Source organism: Haliotis rubra, unplaced genomic scaffold, assembly GCF_003918875.1.
Source record: "Haliotis rubra isolate DU_JTF1 unplaced genomic scaffold, ASM391887v1 Scf151, whole genome shotgun sequence".
NCBI classification, from domain to species: Eukaryota; Metazoa; Mollusca; class Gastropoda; order Lepetellida; family Haliotidae; genus Haliotis; species Haliotis rubra.
Window position 1 is genome coordinate 1441826 of NW_025765459.1, and position 24786 is coordinate 1466611.

The following is a 24786-nucleotide window of genomic DNA, read 5'->3' on the forward strand; positions in this document are numbered from 1 at the left end:
CCGGGTCTCCGGCGTGACAAGCGAACGCTTTAACCAGTAGACTAGTCGTAAAGCAACCTATTCGTAAAGCATATACGCACAACGCATCAGATTCAACCCCTGATTCATCTGGAACCCGTGAGGATCTGGGTTAGAGCTGGTCTTCAGAAACCCATGCTCCTCATAGGAAAAAAACTAACGGGATCGGGTGGTTACATGCGTTGATTTGATGATGTATATAATCGATGGATCGATGCTCATGATGTTGATCACCAGACTGTCTGACCCAGACGCGATTATGTACTAACCGCCGTCATTTGTAGATGGAATATTGGTGAATGCTACGTTTAGCAAACAAATAAACAAACAAACAATTACAAACCACATTACGGTAAATATCGAATCTAAAATACCACCAATGTTTGATGACATATACATGTATTGCCATAAGTACATTGTGTGTTAAAATAGATGACCGTAAGGAACTGGTCTTATGATGCTAAGAGGCGGGGGAATAATTGGAAGCGGGGACAAATAATTATTACCGTGGTATCACCAAAGCTTATGACTTCAGCAAAAGCGATGCTAGTATCTGTATTTCAATACGGGCTTCATCAAATTGAAAAAAAGCAGGATAGGAATTTTACGTAGTGTCATTTTCTGATGAACTTTTTTGAGTGATTGAGGTGCTTCACTCTTTGTACCCATGTACGGGATCGAACCCGGATCTTTGTCGCGGCGAGCGAAAGCTTTAACCTCTAGACTACTCTACTGCTGAAATATAACGTTATCAGTCCCTACTATTGTCCATGTGTATAAACCCGTGCCTGTGTGTGCAGCGTTATCAGCATAACCTTTTCTTATTTATATTGGATACTTACAGCAAGATAGCCTGGATATCACTGGAAGTATGCCCAGTATCCGCCTAACGGTGGTATCCGATAGCGACACTCTAAAGAAGCAATGACGTCACTGTACGCTCAAACGATGTCAATGTTTTGCCCCTTTACGTATTTTATTTGTAGATAAATCCCTGATGTCAAAATTCGTTACGATAATTTTGGAAACTAAACTAACATAAAAATGAAAACATGAGATATGGCAAGGAAGTATATATATCCTAAAATATCACTTAAGATATATACTTTAATATATATATATATTTCCTGTACAGTTCATCCTCGTCAATAGCGGCGGAGGGGTAGACTAATGAGTAAAAACATCCGATCGTCACGCCGAAGACCCGGGTTCGATTTCCCACATGGGTTCAATGCGTGGAGCCCATTTCTGGTGTTCCCCGTCGTGATGTTGCTGGAATATTTCTAAAAGCGGCGTAAAACCATAACTCACTCATTCACTTCTCATCACTCTCAGAGGTATGTAATTTGCTGAGCAAGCCTTTTTCACGATACCAAACAAAGAATGCCATTGACGGAACCCATCGAGAAAATTTGACAATCCAATAACACAATGTTAATTCGCTTATTAATGTCCAGAGATAAATGGCCCTGATATCAGTTGACCCTTCAGGTTCAAGTCCAGCGAAGAATGTCCAGATGGCCAGGTTAATGCCAGATTTCCATGTGTTGAATTTGTAATTGGCTATCTCGGCGAAGTGTCACACAATCCAGACAATTGTAAATGTTACAACGCTCCATTACAGGGAGACTGTCTGAAGAGGGGTGTTTATATGCCACGGTTCCACAGATTATAGTATCTGCCTCGGCTGGTGTATTACAATCCAGCTTGAGGTTGTTCCAGGGCTGAGCAAGAGTTGCTATAGTTGCAAGGGTTAGCTATACTTGGTATTTCAATGAACTTGATGGCACTCATGGAGTGAAAATGTACAGTGCGCTTCTTGATTCGTGATGCAGTAGCGTGTATATTTTTGGTGAACTTGTGAGTTTGCTTTAACGTGAGTGAGTGAGTATGGTTTCACGCCGCTTTTAGCAATATTCCATCGATATCGTAGTGGGAGACACCAGAAATGGGCTTCACACTTTGAACCCATGGGTTAACGACGCTTTGAATGGTATTTCACTAATGTATTAGTGTGTCAGCTTGAACTGTAAGGAAACCGGAAGTGACGAAGTTCTTATACTTATGGAAATATAATGCACGAGCAATAACTATGTAGCATATATGCTACGTTGGGTCCTAGAGGGTTAACCATTCTTATGAAATGAAACAACACAATGCACAGCAAATCATATGAGAAATATATGTTATTATCCCTTTCTCCACTCGAACTACGCGTGTCTCGAACTACGGATTATTCGACATATGTGTCTCATTAAGATCGAAGACACAGACACCTTCATGTACGCGTTGTGTCAAATAAACGCGTAACCATATCTCAGTGCTGGTCCTATAAACGATTTTCATACTAACTTGTGGCCCAATTGAGGTTGAGGCTGATCCATAGTGTTTTCCTAATAGATTCCCGATTCGGAACAAAGTCACTGGCAACCCTGTCATAATCTACACGATTCGTAGTTCCACATAAACTGTAACATGATTCGCCTCCTCAAACATGCCCCGTCAAATATATGTACTTATATTTTCGATCATGCAACTTTCTATTTACGCTGAGCGTAATGGCGGATGGAAATCTTTACCGACTCGATTTCCATCCCAATAAGTAAACACACGGTCTGAAATATAAGTTCTCGTATTTGAAGACAAGTGTCTTGGGAAGCGAATCCCCACATTTGCCGTTAAATCACGACGCATGAATTTGGCTAAAAGTGAGAAGCAAATTTGAATTAGTGATATAGTCGGAAAACTATTGAACAGACACAAGCTCTGTGTAAGCAACAAGTCCAAATCAACCTTTACAGCGAGAAACACAGAGGTACGATACGAGCTGAAAGTTAAATAGTGCTTGTAAACAGTCTTGTTTTCTCACTCAGAAAAGATACCGACTTTTTAGGTTGTAGTGGATAAATATATACAGTATGTTTACATGCGCATTTGCTTCCACAACCTGAGCGTACACCTGTCAAATAAGCTTAGGAACGCAACAAGTTTTCTTCTGACAGAAGCTCATTCTTGAATCACATGTAGGAAAACAATTTAATTAACTTGCGATATTTTTTCGCGGGGAGACTGAAGATAGAAAGTGCCATTGACATCTTCCGGTCTGATATTTACAGAAGGGCAGGACTTTCAATTTGTTTAGTTTTTGGTTGGTTTGTTTGTTGGTTAACGCCGCAAATATTCCACGGGCGGTCATATTGAGTCTGGACCAGACAATCCAATGATCGACAGCATGAGCATCTATCTACGCAATTGGCAAATGATACCATGTGTCTGGCATGTCAGCGAGCCTGACCGCCTGATCTCGTTAGTCGCCTCTTACAACAAGCATGGGTTACTGAAGAATAATTCTGACCCGAATCTTCCCGGATGTGTTTTCACGTGACAGATTCATAAGTGGGAATAGCCTCTGAAAGTACATTTAAACTTCTTTTTAAGAGCGTTCACCAAACAGTAAGCGAGTGAGTTTTAGATTTACGCCGCTTTTAGCAATATTCCAGCAAAAGCACGGTAGGGACACCAAAAATGGGCTCACACATTGTGTGTGAGGAATCGAACCCCGGTCTTCGGCGTAACGACTTAACGCTTTAACCACCGCCCTGCACCAAACAGACTCACACACAAATTCATATAAGTTTTAGAATGTATGTCTTCCGTATACAATCAAACCCTGTTAATCTGGACGGTTCTGCCCAAGTAAAAAGCATCCAGATATTTGGATGAACATGCAATTAGGATGCAGAATGCTTCATCATAATAATTCCAAACATCAACGCGAGAATAATCAGTCTCGATTATATTCCAAAACAGAATCCATTTAGAAAGAAATCCTGATTCATATGACAGCATCACGGTTACCAGTATGCCTGTCATCTCTCCTAGATGTCGAGTTCCAGATTAACGGGAATCCTTTACTTACAATAACCCTTCTTTGTTCAACTAGTACATCAAGGAGTAAATCTTGACAAAATATGAACTTTTCATAGCAGTTATTATTTTCAATTTACCTACTTTTTGATCTGCACATGACGTCAATACCGACCTCACTCCCACCTTCACTGACAGTCGTGGAGGAATTTGAATGGGAGTTCTACGTCATAGTTATTGTACTAACCCACGTCACACTTCCAGCAAGGCCTTGTATATCCTCCTTGCCGATTAGAAGCAGCAGCCCACGTACTTTTATTTGTATATCTGTGCAACACGAAGCAAGATTTCTCAATCTAACGAGATTCTTAATGTCAGCCAAATACGTCAGGTTTGATACTAAGCATTTATTTAATTGATTTTGAAACGATCGATGTAATCTGAGACCGTTTGCCCTTTAGGCAATTGTTTTCGTTGTGTTGGTAAATATTGTCTGATTTATGTAGGAGCCAATGAGACATCTGCCAGATTCACAAAGCGTACTCTTGGGAGGGATGCTGCATTGTGATAGTTGCTATGTCAGATGCGTCAACATTAGTTAATTAAAAGATGAATGCTCCAGGCGTTGTCAATATTTCCATTAGTCGACTGTATCTGATTACAAGTCCCGTTGTATTTTCACGACAGCTTGTCCCTCTCAAGTCAGTTTAATGGTCGTACTGGGTTGCATTCCATCGTCAAACTGACAACTCTGAAAGACTATACTGAGCGGGCATAACCTTGATACACTCACTCACTCTTGAAGGTTACTCATGAATTGTGGCCTGTTAACCGTCCTTGTTGCAGCCTTACACAAGGATGGATATGACTACTTGTCTGTTAGTCAGAGACAAGCGACCATCTAAGAAGATTGGTGTTTTTCTCTAAAGATACAGGTATTTTTTATTAAATCAGCTGTGAAACAGCTGGATGGTGCAAGTATTCTACTCATCAAAAGTTAAGACTCACTTAAAGCACTCACTATATGTCATGCATATATGTGTGGTTACATCGAAGATGAATTTCTCCACTAACTTTGGGGCACCAACTGCAAACTTTATGCAGATGAATTGCATGTGCAAATATCGTGCATGTGAACAGCTGTGTTCTGGTGTAAAATGTTCGCCAATTTTCACTCAGTTTCATCATGACAATAATCTTTTCAACGTTACGAATTTGTTTTACAATACATCAGTTCATGTGTAAACAGTTTCTTTAAACAGTATGGAACATTTTGCAAAATATATTTTAGAAGAGTTGACTTAAGTAAGTTTCGACTTAAGTAAGTGGATTTCGAAAGTTGTTGCTCTGAAAATCACCCTTACCAGGTTTGTGTGAGAGAACTTCACGTTGGCAGCTGTATTCAGTATTACTGCCTATCACAGCCCTGTGACTCATCGTCAAGTCCGTTACCTCGATATAACGCTTAAGAAGATGTAAACGTATTGTTCTGACAGAATCTTTTCGGTAAGTATCATTGTTACCTGCACATATGACCTCGACAGAAGTTGGGTGTACTTAATATGTTTTAAAATCAAATTTCATAACAGAGATTATATAAAATGCAATCATAAAAAGCAGTTAAAAAACTGTACAAATGTTATGGTTATCTCGAACTACGGATAACTTGAGTGATTATCTGATAGCCTGAAGCCTGTATAAGGCCATGGTGCGGTCCCAGTGCCGACCTCACGCTACTCGACCTTCTCGACCTGAAGGTCGAATTGGGGGTCGAGTTGGTCGAGTTTCAGAACGAGTTAGGTCGAGTCAGGTCGAGTCAGATCGAATCAGGTCTACCAAGTTTTTGAAAATGTTTTGACATGTCAAAGATTTTCCCCGACTTCCTCCTCGACCTTCGGTCCGAGATGGGGTCGAGACCAGGTCGAGAATAGGTCGAGGTAGGTCGAAAAAAGGTCGAGTTTAGGTCGACATTAGGTCGAGTTGGTCGAGTTGAAGGTCGAGCTGGCCTGACATGCCGATCTGTGTTCGTCTTAGAGTCGATCTGTACTCGGCCTCGACTCGACCTCGACTCGACCTTGAGTCGACCAACTCGAACTGGACTCGACTTGGACTCAACCTGGAGTCGACCGAGTCGACCTGAAGTCAACCTATCTCGACCTCAACACGACCTAATCGAGTCCGCGCCGACCGCATAAATGGTCGCCATCTTCCCAGATGCTTCATAAAAGCCAAACGGCAGCCAGTGGTAGCACATCATCTCCACACCAACCTGCTGCCACCCAGAGGTCCACCCTGAGCACACCACCCTCTCCAACACGCCGCAAAGCAGCGGAACAGGCTGGTATCTTCCCCAGCTTTGACTCCAGTGCTGCAGCAGGTATATCTCTGTACCTGCCAAGCGGTCTCTTGGACCCTACACACACCTCAGAGGATCAGTCACATGTTCAGGACTCTCAGCAAGGACAGTGAAACTGAGAAGTAGAACTTGGTACTCATATATTGTCATGAGCACTTTATACTGATGTGAAATGTTACCTTCAGATTATTTAAATGAGTTTCCAATACAAGATTTAAAAGCTTTTTTATCTGATATTTTTTTTGTATTTTCCATCCATTGCTAAGTGTAAATGTAAATACATCTTGTACGATTGTAATAAAGTTTGTTTTGTTCATCATGTATATAGTTAGTTTTCATTGTGTGTTTTTTCGCATTTACCAATTGTAAATAGTGTAAATAAAAACAAACAAGAGTTCCTTTGTAAATGAAGTAGTCCTAAATAATAGAGTACACTTTAAAGTCATTTGGATATCATCTTCTCTTGCCAATGAACAGCTCCTGGGCCCATGAAATAGTCCTTCAAATAGTTTCTTTGGTTGGCGCCATCTAGTGGGGTAACGTTCCTCGTACCCCGGTTATCCCCATCAAGCAGCTGTGTGTAGGAGCGCCACTTGCCTGGGGTGAGTGAACAGTCCCCATTCCCCGGTCTATGAGGTTCATCTGACTGTTCCGGTTCCTCGTTCTCAGCATGTTGTGTAAAGTGACGCAGGCCTGGGATATCTGTTTAGGGAGCCGAGGAAGATCTGGAACCTCATAGCCAGAATCCCGAAGGTATTCTCCACCACTCGTCTGGCCCGAGACAGTCTGCAAAAGTCACAAATTAAACATTTTTAAGTCAAATGCATTCAAAATTCAAAACCTTTGATATAATATTGCAGACACCCAAAGATACTAAGTTATAATTTGATTTAGGTATTTATGGAAAAGAATAATTACCTGCAGTTGAAGATCTGCTGATCGGGGTCCATCTGACGCATGGAAAAGGACTTCATCATCCAGGGGCGGAGTGGAAAGGCATCGTCTCCGATGATGAAGTATGGCACACCATACGGGGAATACAAGGTCATCGCCCTCCATCCGATCTCGTGAATGGTTGAAGACCATCAGCGTCTGATGCTGATCCCTTGGCCCCGACGTTGACCCACGGGAACTTGTAGTCGGCATCCGCGAGTGCCAGCAAGACAATAGAGAAGAAGTTCTTGTAGTGGTAGAAGAGGGACCCGCTTTTGGGGGGCTTCTTGATGCGTATGTGCTTGCCATCAAACGCACCGGTGCAATATGGAAATTGCCACCTTTCCTTGAAAGCACGGGCTACAGTATTCCATCTACTCTGATCCCACTCATCTGACCAATACTCAGCTTTGAAGGCTTCAAGGATAGGATTGATGTGCTTACGGCTGAGGCTTTGGCTTTGGAGGAGGGTTGGCATTCTCCAGGTCATCCACCAGTTCAAGCAGGTGCCAGGCTATCTGCACCCAAATGGTAAGCAGTCTTCGCTTCTCGGGGCTCACCAGGTTTACGTCAAGGTTCCTGATGGTGATGTTACTACTTTGCAGTCCTCTAATTGAATGGGTACCTGGTGAAAATGCACCCTGTAATTTATACAATTTGGAAACCAAGGGTCTACTCGGCAGAAAAATGGAATTTCCGTCGAGAACCAGTCGCTCCGGTTGAACACAGGTCGCGGTGAAGTCGGGCCGGTCGACTTAGGACGAAATTAATTCGAAATTAGGTCGATATACAGGTCTAGCTGGTCGAGTATAGGTCTTCTCAACTTAGCCGACCTAAGTCGAGATAGGTCGACTGAAGTCGAACTAAAATCGAACTAAGGTCGTAAAGGTCCTTACGAGGTCGTTATGAGGTCGTTTTGAGGTCGTTTTGAGGTCGAGATACCCCCCAGGTCGAGACCGGTCGAGTAGTTTGCGAGGTCGAGTCGGTCGAGCTCCCGAGGTCGCCACTGGGACCGCACCATGCGTTATCTTTGTAAGTCGATTCCTGTGTTTAAATCCGATTGTGCGTGTGTATTACACGGTAATGAAAACACCCCTCGTCTCGGCCCACTGTCACAGGTGTTCGCCCTGCCAGTCAAAGTGAAATAAACATGTTTCTTGCTTCGCTGATTGAAATCACTGAAAGGAAGCATATTTTGTAATCTTTTCCTAAACACTACCTTTCATCGCTTTAATTGAATACACAGGATATCAATCGTTCAACGGATGTTGTGATCAAGAAATTGTCCGAATCATTTAGCTTCTTTTGTGGAAGGTATTTCTGGAAATACCGAGAGGATATAGATGAGAGGAACAAACACTATATTATATTATATATACTCTCCCAAAAAAGAAACGCATATAGGAATTTCAACTGTATTTTTATGTATATTTTGAAACATCTTGTAGGCTTTATGAGTCAATGAAATATAGCGAAATTGCACACTGGGGATGCAGACTTCTCTGTCTTTGGCACCAACTCGAGGAAAGTCAGTTTGAGTGTCACATGGAGACGTGTGGAGGCGCTGAAGTCAATATCTCGTGTGACCACCGTGGGCATCCAGAACTGCACGGCATCGCCTCGGCATCGAACAAATAAGTCTCAGAATCTCGTTATGCCCAATCGCAGCCCACTCTGCCTGTAGTGGCGAATAGTTTCTTTGATAAGACATACATCAAGCGAAAAGACGGACTCTACAGCTATAGCGAAGAAATACGGACCCAACAGCAATTAGTACAAAGATTTCAACTTTATACTTACCAATAGTTCGCTAAGCCTAGAATTCGCGAATACGAAATAATTAAAAGGTAAATGTACGATTTAACGGTGTTCCTCTATAGTGCTATGGCGCCTATCCCGTCTATCTAACATGGCTAGCGTGACTGGCCAATGTGGAAGCTCCAGAAGAACCAATGGTTTGATATAGACCAGTGGACAGTCAGAGAGATGGACCCTCACTTGACTGATGTTACCATGAGGGAAACGAACCACCCGGCGTCAGACAAATCCATACGCCTGTCCACCAATGACTCTGCTATCTTTAAAGGACACATACCCAGGACGAAATATGTAGGTCCAACTGAATAATTAGGTATAGTGGATCACAATAGTGCAGCTGTAAGGCGTCTGCCTATCACTCTGAAGGCCCGGGTTCGATCCCCTGTGGAGGCACCAAGGTTCGGTCCCGAGGTGCGTAGTATCCTTGGACAAGATACTAAGATCCACATTGTCTCAGTTCTCAGCTGTAGAATGGGTACCCGTGAGGATGAGAGAGAGAGAGAGAGAGAGAGAGAGAGAGAGAGAGAGAGAGAGAGAGAGAGAGAACCGTATGCGTATTCATTCTATGAATAACAATTTATATGATAGCTCATTCGAGGTATGACAGATGTATTACTGGAAATATTACTCAAACAAAGGAGGTACATATAGACTGATGTGCAAAAGAAATTACACACCTGGTGTTTTGGGATTATTTGAAAAATGTTGTGATTTTGACTGGCAACTTCGCAATTGGGCACGATATATGTGGTGTTTTGGCAACATATTAGGAAAATCTGTGACTCATATATCACTGTAAAAACTCTTTTCAAAACACTTACGTCGCTTTTACGTCGCTGGTGTGTACTTTCTTTTGTACCTCAGTTTATATACGACCAACAACCTACGTCATTCTGAATCCGTTATGGAATCGGATTATTAAGAAAATATTTTCTTTTATATTATAGCAATCGTGTGTTTAACAGTTTTGTAGGTCAACCAATATTTCTCTTGACTGTGAAAAAAATAGGTTAATGCTAAGCCGCACACAGGAGTGGACCAAATTCTGTACACAACTGATGAGAATTGCATTTGATTAGTAGCTGGGGTGAGACAGGAAGTGACTGGGTACGGTCTTCCGTCTGCAGGTAAATGTCACCTTTGAAGGCGCTAATAGGGTGCGTGACGCTCACAACGTTCAGGAATCGTCAGGCTTACTGTCCAAAACGAAAGCAAGAAATGCAGTAATAGCACGGCATAGAAAGCCATTGGAGCGGGTTGTGTCTTTTCATGTTACACACGACGAGGACGTGACTCAGAGGTGGTGGTCACAGTATCGATTTTATGCTGAGATCACCTGCTGTTCATAATTTTATTCATTATGATGGAATGATGTAGGGAAAGATTGTAGATAAAAGTGGAAATTGCTTTTCTTTTTTTCGGATATCAGCATAATTAGTTGATGTGTTGTGGACCGACATACGCGGAAGTCCTGAACATGTAGAATCTTGTCCCAAATAGGAAACAGTATGTCGGGAATAGAAGGTTTCAACAAACTCAACGTTGATATATATTCTTGTCATGGCCAGAAATCATCGAATCTGGACCATTTAATCCTGTTAATGAGTGGTTTAACGCCGATTTCAGCAATATTTCAGCAATATCACGGCGGGGGACACCAGAAATGGGCTCCACACGTTGTACTCATGTGGGGAATCGAACCCGGGTCTTAGGCACGACGAGCCAACGCTTTAGCCACTAGGCTACTCCACATCCCTTAAGTCCTGTGACATCACGGGCATACGATTGCGATCGGTGCTCATGATGTTAATCATTGGAGCGAGAAGCGTGTGGACAATTTTATGCACTGGATATTTCAAACACCTTACTGGGCGGTGAGGTGGCCTAGTGGGTAAAGCGTTCGCTCGTCACATGGGTAAAATGTGTGAAGCCCATTTCTGGTGTCCCCCGCCGTGTTATTGCTGGAATATTGCTAAAAAGCGGCGTAAAATCCAACTTACTCACTCACTTACTCACTCACTCAAATTTAACTTGTTTCCGTATATACGACAACAACCCGGGACCCTTATATACCGGAACTGCCCTTCACCCTGACGTAAGTGAACCATCCGTCACCTTTAACTGTGGCAATATGCGTCATCATTGCCTACGGCAACTAGCCGTCAAAATTATCTACAGTACAAAAGTGTCGCACTAACATAGCGCAACTATCAGTTACCGTTAATTAGAGCAACTATCTGTCACCATTAACTCTCACCCACACGCACCTACGACAACTATCCGTCAGACGTACCTACGACAACTATCCGTCACACATAACTACGACAACAATCTGTCACTGGCACCTACATTAATTCTCCCTCACATGCACCTACGACAACTGTCCATCAGACGTACCCGTACCTACGACAACTATCCGTCACACATAACTACGACCACTGTCCGTCACTGGTTCGTACATTAACTCTCCCTCACACGTACCTACGACAACTGTCCATCAGACGTACCCGTACCTACGACAACTATCCGTCACACATAACTACGACCACTGTCCGTCACTGGTTCGTACATTAACTCTCCCTCACACGTACCTACGACAACTGTCCATCAGACGTACCCGTACCTACGACAACTATCCGTCACACGTACCTACGACAACTATCCGTCAGACGTACTTACGACAAATATCCGTCACACATAACTACGACAACAATCTGTCACTGGTACCTACATTAATTCTCCCTCACATGCACCTACGACAACTGTCCGCCAGACGTGCCTACGACAACTATCCGTCACACATAACTACGACAGCTATCCGTCACTGGTACCTACATTGACTCTCCCTCACACGCACCTACGACAACTGTCCATCAGACGTACCCGTACCTACGACAACTATCCGTCACACATAACTACGACAACTGTCCGTCACTGGTACCTACATTAACTCTCCCTCACACGTACCTACGACAACTATCCGTCAGACGTACCTACGACAACTATCCGTCACACATAACTACGACAACTATTCGTCACTGGTACGTGCATTAACTCTCACCCACACGCACCTACGACAACTATCCGTCAGGCGTACCTACGAAAACTATCCGTCACACATAACTCCAACATTTATCCGTCACTGGTACGTGCATTAACTCTCCCTCACACGCACCTGCGACAACTATCCGCCAGACGTACCTACGACAACTATCCGTCACACATAACTACGACAACTATCCGGCACTGGTACCTACATTGACTCTCCCTCACACGCACCTACGACAACTGTCCATCAGACGTACCCGTACCTACGACAACTATCCGTCACACATAACTACGACAACTGTCCTTCTCTGGTACCTACATTAACTCTCCCTCACACGTACCTACGACAACTATCCGTCAGACGTACCTACGACAACTATCCGTCACACATAACTACGACAACTATCCGGCACTGGTACCTACATTAACTCTCACCCACACGCACCTACGACAACTATCCGTCAGACGTACCTACGAAAACTATCCGTCACACATAACTACAACAACTATCCGTCACTGGTACGTGCATTAACTCTCCCTCACACGCACCTGCGACAACTATCCGTCAGACGTACCTACGACAACTATCCGTCACACATAACTACGACAACTATCCGTCACTGGTACGTGCATTAACTCTCACCCACACTTATCTACGACAACTCTCCATCGCTCGTACCTACGTTAACTCTCCCTCACAGGTACCTACGACTACAATCCGTTAAAGGTACCTAAGGCATCTGCCCCTCACTACATCAATCTACAGAGGCGGGGCAATGCGATATGCAAAGTCGTAATAATGAACATGCTGTCGGTGTGGATTTAGCGCAATATAAATGGACTACTCACTACCCTGTCACAAAAGGACAAGGGATACCCGTGTTGTAATCGAATCCTGGGTGACGAAACATTTCGATCACTTCCTTAATCACGCTTCCCTCACAGTTTTGTGTCTTGTCCAGACAGTCTTCATGACCCAGTCAAAAGACAATGGGATGTTACCAGTGTCTTCTACCAATGTTACGTATATACAAATATAGACGATAATATTACAAGACAATCTCTTTTTACCTAACAATTCTGATAAATACATTATATATGTTTGTGTGCGTCTGTTCAATATATACCTCGTGCAGTCATCACAAGTTTGTTATTCACTCTATTTGCAGGAACTATTGGCTTGTTATTGACTCTATTTGCAGAAACTATATTAACATTCCAACCAGTACAGATAAACGTATATCAATACAATAGACGCACTCTATGTAGCAATCCTACGTAAGATGGTTTGCTCGACTTTCAAAATATTAAGCTATTGCCATCCATCAGTGTAACACAGAAGAAAAGTAAACGGACATGAATGATTAATGCTCTTCTAATATGATACCCGCTCGATATACGCAATAATAGCTCTCCTGGGGAGATTTTATCAGTTGATCTTTGTAAGATCGTTTCCTATCAACTTGGATTTGATTTTCAGGAAATGTTCTTGAGAAATATGTCTTGTGAGATATTGATCCGGACAATGAAATTATGTATTTTCAAACTTATTGAATAGTTTTCAGTGGCGAAAAGATAATGCGATTATATTGGTCTGTTACACAATGTAAAGGCATCAGTAACTATGTGGGCCAGAGTATTGAACTTTGGATATGAGATCTGATCTGATGTGGATGTTAATGCACGTAAATGAATATATCTTGAGTGAGTGAGTGAATTAGGTTTTATGCAGTGTTTAAAACTCTCAAATTTCCAAGCCAGACAGACAGACTGGTAACTTTAAAAAATTACCAGTCCAGATACAAACTTGCCTGTCCGGTTTTCAACAATGAAAAAAAAATAAAAAAAACAAAATCAGGTTTCTGAATACTTTACTGTTTGTTGGCATCGCAATGAACGACATAGCACTAACAGGCATTGCACCGAGTTTAGGTAAACTGAAAGTACATGTGTTGTGATTGGTTACTGTAAAATGAACTGTCCAATCATTAATAGTTTAACATAATTATCATAATACCTTAAACACCTCAAACTGACGACACGAGAACCTGTCTGATATTATGAAATATTTACTGTTAGTGGTAAAAACATCTACCAGACCACCGGACAGGCTACGTTTGAAATTTGACCGTCCGAGATGAAAATAGACCGTTACGGACGGTCGGGAAGGCGGGAATTTTAAACGCTGTTTAATGCCGCTTTTAACAGCATTCCTGTTATTTCACGGCGTGTCATGTTAAAGTGGGGGATACCCGTGAAGATCCGGCCCGTTAGAACCGGTCTTCAGCAACCCATACTTGTCGTAAGAGGCGACTAACGGGATCTGATGATCCATGCATGAGCATCGATCTACGCAATTGGAATACGATGACATGTGCCATCCAAGTCAGCGAGCCTGACCATCCGATACCGTTAGTCGCCTCTGACAACAAGCATGGGTTACTGAAGAATAATTCTGACCCAAATCGTCACGGATGTGTTTTCACGTGACAGATTCATAAGTGGGAATAGCCTCTGAAAGTACATTTAAACTTCTTTTGTAAGAGCGTTCACCAAACAGTGAGTACCTAAGTGAGTTCTAACCCGGATCTTCATTCTTACAGTTGCCTGTAAGATGCCTTAGGTACCTTTAACGGATTGTAGTCGTAGGTACCTGTGAGGGAGAGTTAACGTAGGTACGAGCGACGGAGAGTTGTCGTAAATACGTGTGGCCGAAAAAAAATCCTTGTCGAGATCCGGCTCATCCTTTGTTGCCGACACAAATCTTTCTTGACCAATGTCAGTTAAATAACATATAATTTATTCCAAGAATCCAGCCGTGATTTGTTTCCATCTTTATTACGTCATGACGTGGTGCCTTGACGATCTGTAATGGCGATTGCATTTCACTGCTGGTACCGGATGTAATTCTTTTATTTCAGTTTGTCTGTATTGTTAGATATCCGGCATCTCGGAACCAGCACTTTCGTGCTTCTGTGGGGAGCGATTAATTGGTTCATTTTCTGGCTATGAACACTAGCGATGATTGACGTGTCATGGCACTTTGTGATCAGGGATTATCTCCCTTGGCACGAGATGGCAGCCCATATACGCAATAACTTTGCATGATGGGGCTGCAATCGATGGGATTGCTTCGGTTCTACGTAAGACTGTATAATAGCTCCGGCGGTCCCTGGATTAGGAAATATCGATACGTAATGACGTCAGCCTAGACAACCCCTCACCAACACCACTCAACAGCGATCTGAATCGGCATTATGCTGTCTCCTGCTTGAACAAGTACCGCTTATGTAATTATTATTGACAAATTAATGTCTGTAACAGAGATATTGAGGTTAACTAATTGCCAATAAAATTGGCTGTGCCATTATCGATATTGGTGTATTTAAAGAAAATCATTCGTGGCTATCTCACAAATGTATTTTTACGAACGGCTACTATCTTATATTAATGACAGTTTATCAATATTTATATTTATATTTTGTTGTGTCTATATGACGATATACTGTGATGTAGCTTGTGTACACGGATATAGATTCGCAACCACTGTTCATCTTTCGTTTGTGTTGTTCATTTTAAACAATCTGTGGGCAAGCGACCATTTGTTGTCTGAACCTGATGATGACGTTAGGGGCGAGCTGTCTAAGGCGCCGGGCTAGTGATCCAGCGAGGTTGAGGTGACGGGGTCGGGCCCACCTGTGACCGGGAGTAAAAACCTTGGAGTCAACTTTGCGTGCAGACACTCTAAGTGTTGTCACAAACCCTAGTGTACAGTACACAACCCTGTGCACTTAAAAGGACCCACGAATCCGTTGGTATATGACAAGATAGTGGCAACATGAATACGTGCAAACACCTAGTTGCGGGTACAGCAACATGCAGTAAACTTGGACAAAATACTGTGACTACGTGTCCCAGTCCACCCAGCTGTGATGGGTACCTCGTAAGGATGGGAAAGCCACATTAACTCGGTGCGCCTAGTGGCTGCAAGAGTTGTATGATCCCCAGGGAGTTGAGATTGAAAATACATTGTGCCGTTTGAGACTCACATCCAATGACCGAGAAAAACAAAGTGCCTTTGCCTATTGGCGCTATATAAATATATATAGAAGAAGATGACGTTAGGGCTGGCTCCTGTCGTCTACGGCGCCGCATTTCGAGTTATGTATATTTGGTATAACAGAAACCCATAATGTTTCTAGGTTTGTCGGCACCATGCCTTTCTCGTGGGTTTTACCAAAGGGGTAACGTCGAAGACCTGCCTGATTTCTGACGGTATCCAAAATCAAACTGACAAGCTGTGATATAATTTTGAATAATGTTCAAAGCGGCGTAAAACCAAACTCGACCAATCACCAACCCATGGTTGTCTTAAGAGGCGAATAACGGGATCGGGTGTCCAGGCTCGCTGACTTGGTTGACACGTCATCGTATCCCAATTGCGTAGATCGATCATCATGATGAGATCACTGGTGTCTGGTCAAAACTCGATTATTTACAGACTGCCGCCATATAGCTGGAATATTGCTGAGTGCGACGATAAACAACAAACAAACAAAACACCAACCTGGACACCAACCTAGATCATGATGTGCACACCTGGTCTTCTTGACAGTGATATCTGTGAAGATCCGGGTTAGAATTGATCTTCAGTAACCCATGCTTGTCATACGAGGCCACTAGCGGGATCGAGTGGTCAGGCTCGCTGACTTGGTTGACACATGTCATCGTATCCAAACTGCGTAAATCGATGCGCATGTTGTTGACCATTGGATTGTCTGGTCCAGAATCGATTATTTACAGACGCATCCATATAGCTGGAATGTTGAAGAGTGCGGCATAAAACTAAACTCACTCACACACACGCTTTTGACAGTGCTAGGAAACACAGTTCGATTCCTTGATTTGCTCCGTCTTCCAATCTGTTCCTAGCGGTCATCTCCAATCCATTTAATAAGAATGTCAACATTCCTAGTGAGATTCCATTATACTGACACAAGATTGGAAACATTTCTGTGAAATTGTTATTTTCGTGAAATAACATATCATTGTCGCCAATATTATGATATTTGAAGATCCGTTCTAACACACCATACTCCTTCCGGTGTTTGAAACGTCCATTTCTTGACGTCATAATCTTGTTGGGTAAATTTGATTACGCCACATGCTTATTGAACAATTTCGGAAATTACCTGACCTGAAAAAAACCAAGGTTTCTTGTTACGTAAATTGGTAGCCGTGCGACCGGGCATGCATACTGATAGATTGTCCCTCTTCATTAACATTCTTTAGACTTTACAACCAACTCAGCGCCTGTTTTGGCGAGAGGAAATCGGGGGAGAAATACACAGCTCAGCGTCAAACATTGCTATTCAATTAACTCTTTACAACCTCCCGATTTACGATGTCTTCAGAGGCTGTAAATGTTCTGAAACTTTCCCGGATTGCCTCAGTTCGTAGAAGTCAGTACAAAAAGGGGTTGTGATTTTCTTTCTAAATGCACTGACTTCGATTTCACTCGTATTTTGTGTTCGTTCGCCGGCTTTCTGTTGGCTCCTCGAGGTAATATTTGCATGTCAGCTGTAATTGATCTGAGTTTGATGAATAGCGGTTGTAGCCCTGGCAGGCAGATCTGTTACAGGAGCGAGGACTCTTATTTAAGATATTGAGTGCCATGTTTGTCTGGCTTCTGGTTAATTTACGGCAATGGCCACATAAGTATTTAGTAAATAAAGCCAATGATTATTGTTGTTTTGTAACTCAATAATGCAAGTATTTGTAATGCGACGTAAGAGAACGTCACGTAACGTTTAGTGATTTGAAGTAATGTGAGGTAAGGTAAGGTAACGTAAGTAAATTGTATCGTAAATTGAAGCAATGCAACGTAACGTTATGTGATGTGAAATATTTTACGGTTAGTTAATGTAACATAAAGTCATGTGGTATGAGGTAATCGAAGGCAAGTTAATGTAACGTTATCTTAATGGAATGAAGTGTAATGTAATGTAACGTAACTTTATGTGACGTTGGGTAATTAAAGGTAACGTAATCTAATGTAACGTAAATTATGGTAATGTAATGTAATGTAATATAACTTTTGTGTTGTGTAACGTAAAGTATTGTAACGGAATGTAATGCTACAAAACGTATTGTAACATTAAAGGTCCCTTAATGCAAAGAAAAGTAGTGAACTGGGATCTAATGGTATACTCTTACCAGGCAGAGGTTATGTGGATGAAGTGCTTGGATAACACTTAAATAATACTTGTACTATTTCTATGTAACATATAGCTATTGAGACAAGATAGGTTTTCAGTTATGTCTCCAGTTCCTCCTATCTATATAATAGATATAACTATGAGCCAAACGCTTGCAATAGTGTAGCTTTGTGGCTGGTAATTTCTTCTACAGCATTAAACATTTTTACCATATTTAGTTCATGTGATCCGTTGTCTGAGAAATAGAGTGAGTGAGTTTAGTTTTACGCCGCACTCAGCAATATTCCAGCTATATGGCGGCGGTCTGTAAATAATCGAGTCTGGACCAGACAATCCAGCGATCAACAGCATGAGCATCGACCTGCGCAATTGGGAACCGATGACATGTCTTAACCAAGCCAGCGAGTCTGACCACCTGATCCCGTTAGTCGCCCCTTACGACAAGCATGGGTTACTGAAGGTTCATTCTAACCCGGACCTTCACGGGTTTTGTCTGGGAAAGCTTACAGTGACGTTAACCACTGCTATGTACTCACTCTTTGTTTTCTGAATGAACGAACCCATGTCTGTCACTGTAAAAGCGGCATTAGTTCGGTCTAATACAAGCAAACACACACACTCACACATATACACAAATAGAAACGCGCACCCACACACATACACACGCAAATGGCGGTGTAAGTGAATTAAATTTGAACATAATTTTAACCCCATCAATTTAACACACCCATCTTATATTTTGTTCTGTCTTTTCCAGATTTCGTAAGAAGGGCGAGAAGATCCTGCACAGTAAATACATCGTCATCTTTGTCATCATCCTGACCATCACCGACTGCGCTCTCGTCATCGGGGAGCTTATTCTAGATCTGTACAGTGTTAAAAGTAAGACCACTTAAAACAAATTTGTTTTTGCAAAACCTACCAAATTCGTTTGCTTCAAATTTCTTTTAATAGTTTCGTCGTAGACACCTCTGTTGATTACAATGCGATGTGACAAGATGATGCTATAGATACTCGGAGATTTTCTGCATCTTCATCCACGAACCAAAAAATCTCACAGGAAATTGTATCATACGTTTTATTTTCAACTGAAGGTGTCTTAAGTTGGCGAGAGTTTATTCCCAAAATAATCTGTTGTAGCGCATAGTCAGCACTTCCACAATTTAAAAATATCTACAAACTGCTGATGAATATCTTAGATATGTTATTTGTGAAAATCAATAACTTTGCTTTTTCGACACATATATACAGAGACAATGTGGTTGCAAATGTACTCTTACCCAAGTCTTCACTGAACCGAGATCTAACTATCTATCTATATATCTACTGAGTATCTATCTATCTATCTATCTATCTATCTATCTATCTATCTATAATAATTTTATCCATCTATCTATCTATCTGGACAGACAGACAGACAGACAGACAGACAGACAGACAGACAAACAGATAGATGTATGGACAAAATTACCAAGCCAGAGATAACCTGTTACACATTGTTTCAGAAATAAGTCATGGTAAAATATATATGATAAACTTTACCAAAAGTTAATTTTCAACTGAATAAAAAACAAAGTTGCATAAATATTTTTTCTTGTTGTTCATGGCTAATTCGATGTTGAGTTTTCACAAAATGGTGATTTAAATATTCCATCAGGGTGCTTCAGCTACGGATTACAATTCGCAGTCAAAATGTAATAACCGAGTAGGGTACCCAAAGGGCTATGTGCTTTGTACCGACTGAATGCCACTCAAAGAAGTTAGCATAAAGGACGAAAAGAAACAAGGCTATGAATAACATGACTTCATTTTGTTTTATCCTTAAGATAGCACATAGCGTGAGTGTTTGCAGAAACAAAATTCGTCATATATTTTCACCGGCGAAGTGATACTCATGGTAAAAACTAAAGGAACATATGAAATTATACGGTGGGTGTCCTGACGATAAATGTCTGTAAAATGTATATCGGAATGAAGAAGAATATTTGGTGTGTTCACGATGTGGGGTGACACATGCACGCCACCTTGTTGCCAATACTGTTAACTATTGTCCGTGTTGCCCATACTGTTAACTATTGCCCATTTGGCCCATACTGTTAACTATTGCCCATGCTGCCAATACTGTTAACTATTGCCCCTGTTGCCAATACTGTTAACTATTGCCCATGTTGCCCATACTGTTAACTATTGCCCGTGTTGTCCATACTGTTAACTATTGCCCGTGTTGCCCATACTGTTAACTATTGCCCGTGTTGCCCATACTGTTTACTATTGTCCCTGTTGCCCATACTGTTAACTATTGCCCGTGTTGCCCATACTGTTAACTATTGCCCGTGTTGCCCATACTGTTAACTATTGCCCGTGTTGCCCATACTGTTAACTATTGCCCTGTTGCCCATACTGTTAACTATTGCCCGTGTTGCCCATACTGTTAACTATTGTTATGTTGCCCATACTGTTAACTATTGCCCTGTTGCCCATACTGTTAACTATTGCCCGTGTTGCCCATACTGTTAACTATTGCCCGTGTTGCCCATACTGTTAACTATTGCCCTGTTATACTGTTAACTATTGCCCATACTGTTAACTATTGCCCGTGTTGCCCATACTGTTAACTATTGCCCTGTTGCCCATACTGTTAACTATTGCCCATGTTGCCCATACTGTTAACTATTGCCCGTGTTGCCCATACTGTTAACTATTGCCCGTGTTGCCCATACTGTTAACTATTGCCCATGTTGCCCATATTGCCCCTGTTGCCCGTGTTGCCCATACTGGTAACTATTGCCCATGTTGCCCATATTGCCCCTGTTGCCCATACTGTTAACTATTGCCCATGTTGCCCATACTGTTAACTATTGCCCGTGTTGCCCAAACTGTTAACTATTGCCCGTGTTGCCCATACTGTTAACTATTGCCCATGTTGCCCAAGGCACCGCTCGCCATCTGACAGAAAGAAGACAGCCTTGGTCTGTTGTCGGATGCTGGTCAGGAACATCCCACAGATCTATTTACACGATGCAATTTCTTTTTTCTTCCGTACCTGCACCGAGTGCAACCTGGCTTATAGGTTTGGCTACACCATCAAAATTTTGGTTGCACTATAAAATAATATCACTGGTTCTAAAAGGTAACATAAATACTTATTTAGCAACTTCCAGAACAACTATTCAGTATCAATTCCATTCAACAGAACATGACCCATGATGATATATGATGAATGATTCTGTTTCAATTTTGCATTAACTTTATCTATAAATCTCAATTATATGATTATGTCATATGGAGAGAAATGTATCACTTCCGGTGACTTACTATCACTTCCGGTGACTTACTATCACTTCCGGTGACTTACTTCCCAATTAAAACACGTGCTGACAGCTATGAGATGTTGGAAGATTTACTGTTACCTGCGCCAGGTGCACCCTGTTACTGGAGGGTACCTGCACGAACCATTTTTAAGACGCAACCGGTGCAATTGTAAATAGGTAAATTGCACCCTGATTTGTGACATGCCAGGGGACGAGCGGGCGAATTTGATGTGCTTAATTTTCTTTTCGTCGCAGATAACCTCTGATGATCTTGGCACAATGTAATCGGGCATTATCATATTTGTAGTTCAAAGTTTCTGATGATGTTTCTAGCAAATAGAGCAACGGCAGGAGGTGAAATTTTGTCATCATATCGCTGGTCGTTTAAACCTTCTTTCAAAATATAGGTAGCCTAGTGGTTAAAGCGTTCGCCCGTCACGCCGAAGACCCGGGTTCGATTCCCCACAAGGGTACAATGTATGAAGCCCATTTCTGGTGTCCCCCACCGTGATATTGCTGGAACATTGGTAAAAGCGGCGTAGAACTACACTCACTCCCCCCTCCCTCACTCACTCACTCACTCACATTCACAATAATCAAATGAGTTCGCCTGTGTAATACTGCCCAACATCATGACTTCATACGGGTCATGATTGATTCCACTGTTATGTAACGCCATTGTTGTACAGCCTATCCCTCTTGTTACTTAGCCCACACAAGTCTTTGCCGCCTATTGTAAGCAGTTTGGGTCACGCCCTTCATTTGACGCCTTGTTCTCACGGGATGTGCAGAGCCAGTTTTTGCACGCGAGATGTATAAATTGTCATTTTTGTTGTTTTACAGAATTATTTATTGATGATTCGAATCTGCGGCTTGAAACAATTATTGGTAGTCACTCACTCACTCACTCACTCACTCACTCACTCACTCACTCACTCACTCACTCACTCACTCACTCACTCACCCACTGTACAAGAACATAACAGAACGGAAGAGTTCATGGGAAGCCAAAACATGTAGTTAAATCTAACAATCTTGGAATATGAAACTTGTGGATGAAAAATCTTGAGGTTTCTCTTATCACATTCGGAACAGCGTCGCCCAAAATACAGCTGGAGGTATTAATAAAATATATATCAGTGCAGCTGCAACTTCAATGTTCATATCAAGACTCAGATGGTCTGCCGCAGTTTAACCACACACTAGTTTCTGTATTACGTACCTTGTCGTAGGCCATAACGTCATTGATAACGATATTCATTGAAGAACCACAGACTGAATGTCTTATAATAGACTTTGCAAATGTCAGCAGTGTGAAGATGAATTTTCTTGCCAGTTTAATCAGCGAGTTAATGTATTTGATATTGGATTGACCAGCCAAAGCGTGCGGAGAGTATCAGCCTGTTTTCATCTACGTGGATGTGTAAAACGTCTTCGTTATCAACAGACGATGCTGTGCGTTGGGTCAGCACCATCCCTTCTGCTTGGGACAAGCACTACGCTGTGCTGTTGATGAAGACGACGGGTTCACATTGCCTGCTTGTTACAGATGGGGCAGATACCATCGGGCGTACAATAAACGCATTGAGGATAAATATTATACGATTAATCTTTATTGCAATTATTATTAGGATTACATATATAGTAACACAGATCATGTGACGTTTATTATATTTTAATTTAATTACGTGATAAACCTGAATCCATTTTGTTATTTCTATCTCGCAATTTCATTATTATCAACTGAATTGCAACGTCATGACTCGCTGGTACTGCTAAACCCTGAACAAAAGCGAAATCGTTGTTTTTAATTTTTTTATTAAATTTTGAATCTCAACACCATTTAAATGGATGGATATTTTAAGTGAGTAAACAGGATACTTTGCCATGTATGTCCTTTTCAAAGGCAAATCAATAGCAATTAGCTTTTATACTCGTATGAAATAATTGACTTAAATTCACATTCGGATCATAAAAAAATTGACTTGAACCGTATTGGACATGACAAATTACTATTGATTACTGCAGAGCAACTAGCGACTTGGTGAGTTCATAACAGCTTGGCACGGAACCTTATTACCATTATTTGGAAGAATCTGAAAACCGGTTCAATATGGCAACTTCTGAAATTGGTGGCCCGGTAGTAAATGATCCCAGCTGCCCTCACACTGAATGTTTGATGAACCGCTAATTCCAAAACCAAACGAAAACACTGCGTCCAGAATGACTTCAGCTGAGGACCAGTAGTGGTAGGCGTCGATTTGAACATGACCTTTTCGGCAGCATATAGGCCCATCGTGACATTTGTAAGTGTTCATGTCAGGACTGTTTTGTTTAAAGTGAATCAAGCTGTCTGGTTTATTTATCACGTCGTCACGTGACTGCTAGTACATTTAAGGCATTTCCTTGCCACTCTAGATACCTAATGCCGCTCCGATCGACTTGTGTCTGAGGTAGACAGCCGTTAACATCCGATTCAGAATTGTTCTTCAGCAACCAATGCTTGTTGTAACGGGTCTTGTTTGACTTGGTTGAAACATGCCACGGTATCTGGAATGGTTGGAATATTGCTGATTGCGGCGTAAAACAACACAGAAACAAACGTTCTAAGATAGGACATGCCTCCATGTGCACTGTCACGAGTTTTATAATTGTGGTTTGGTTGCATTTTTATTATTCGTTCATTTAAGTAGGGTACCTTCGTCGAAAACCGTGAAGATCCGGGTTAGACTTACTCATAAGCTACCCATGTTTGTGGTAAGAGGAGATGAACGGGATCGGGTGGTCAGGCTCACTGACTTAGTTGACAAATGTCATCGTATCCGAATTGCGCAGATCGATGCTCATGCTGTTGATCACTGGATTGTCTGGTCCAGACTCGAGTATTTACAGACCACCGCCATATAGCTGGAATATTGCTGAGTGCGTCGTAAAACTCAACTCACTCACTCACAACAATCAAAACAAACATTCGTCAAAATATTACCAACTAAGATAATAATATCGATACCACAATAAAATTGTGCTTAACGTATTCGATATGGCCGAGGATTCGACACATGACCTGCGAGCAAAAGCAAAAGCGTCCACATGTCACGCTGCAGATACAGTTTCAATTCCCCTCACGGGCACAATGTCTGAAGCCCATTTCTGGTGCCCCCTGTCGTGATATTGCTGGAATATTGCTAAAAGTGGCGTAAAATAACACTCACTCATA

General features: G+C 41.9%; 1 protein-coding gene across 1 annotated transcript in view; it reads left to right on the forward strand.

Moving 5' to 3' along the window:
• Nucleotides 1-24786, forward strand: part of LOC124270376 — a 122504-nt gene that overhangs the window by 33108 nt on the left and 64610 nt on the right. Inside the window, exon 2 of the mRNA XM_046705415.1 lies at nucleotides 19016-19140. Within this exon, the coding sequence (XP_046561371.1) occupies nucleotides 19016-19140 (125 nt within the window). The remainder of the gene's footprint in view (nucleotides 1-19015; nucleotides 19141-24786) is intronic.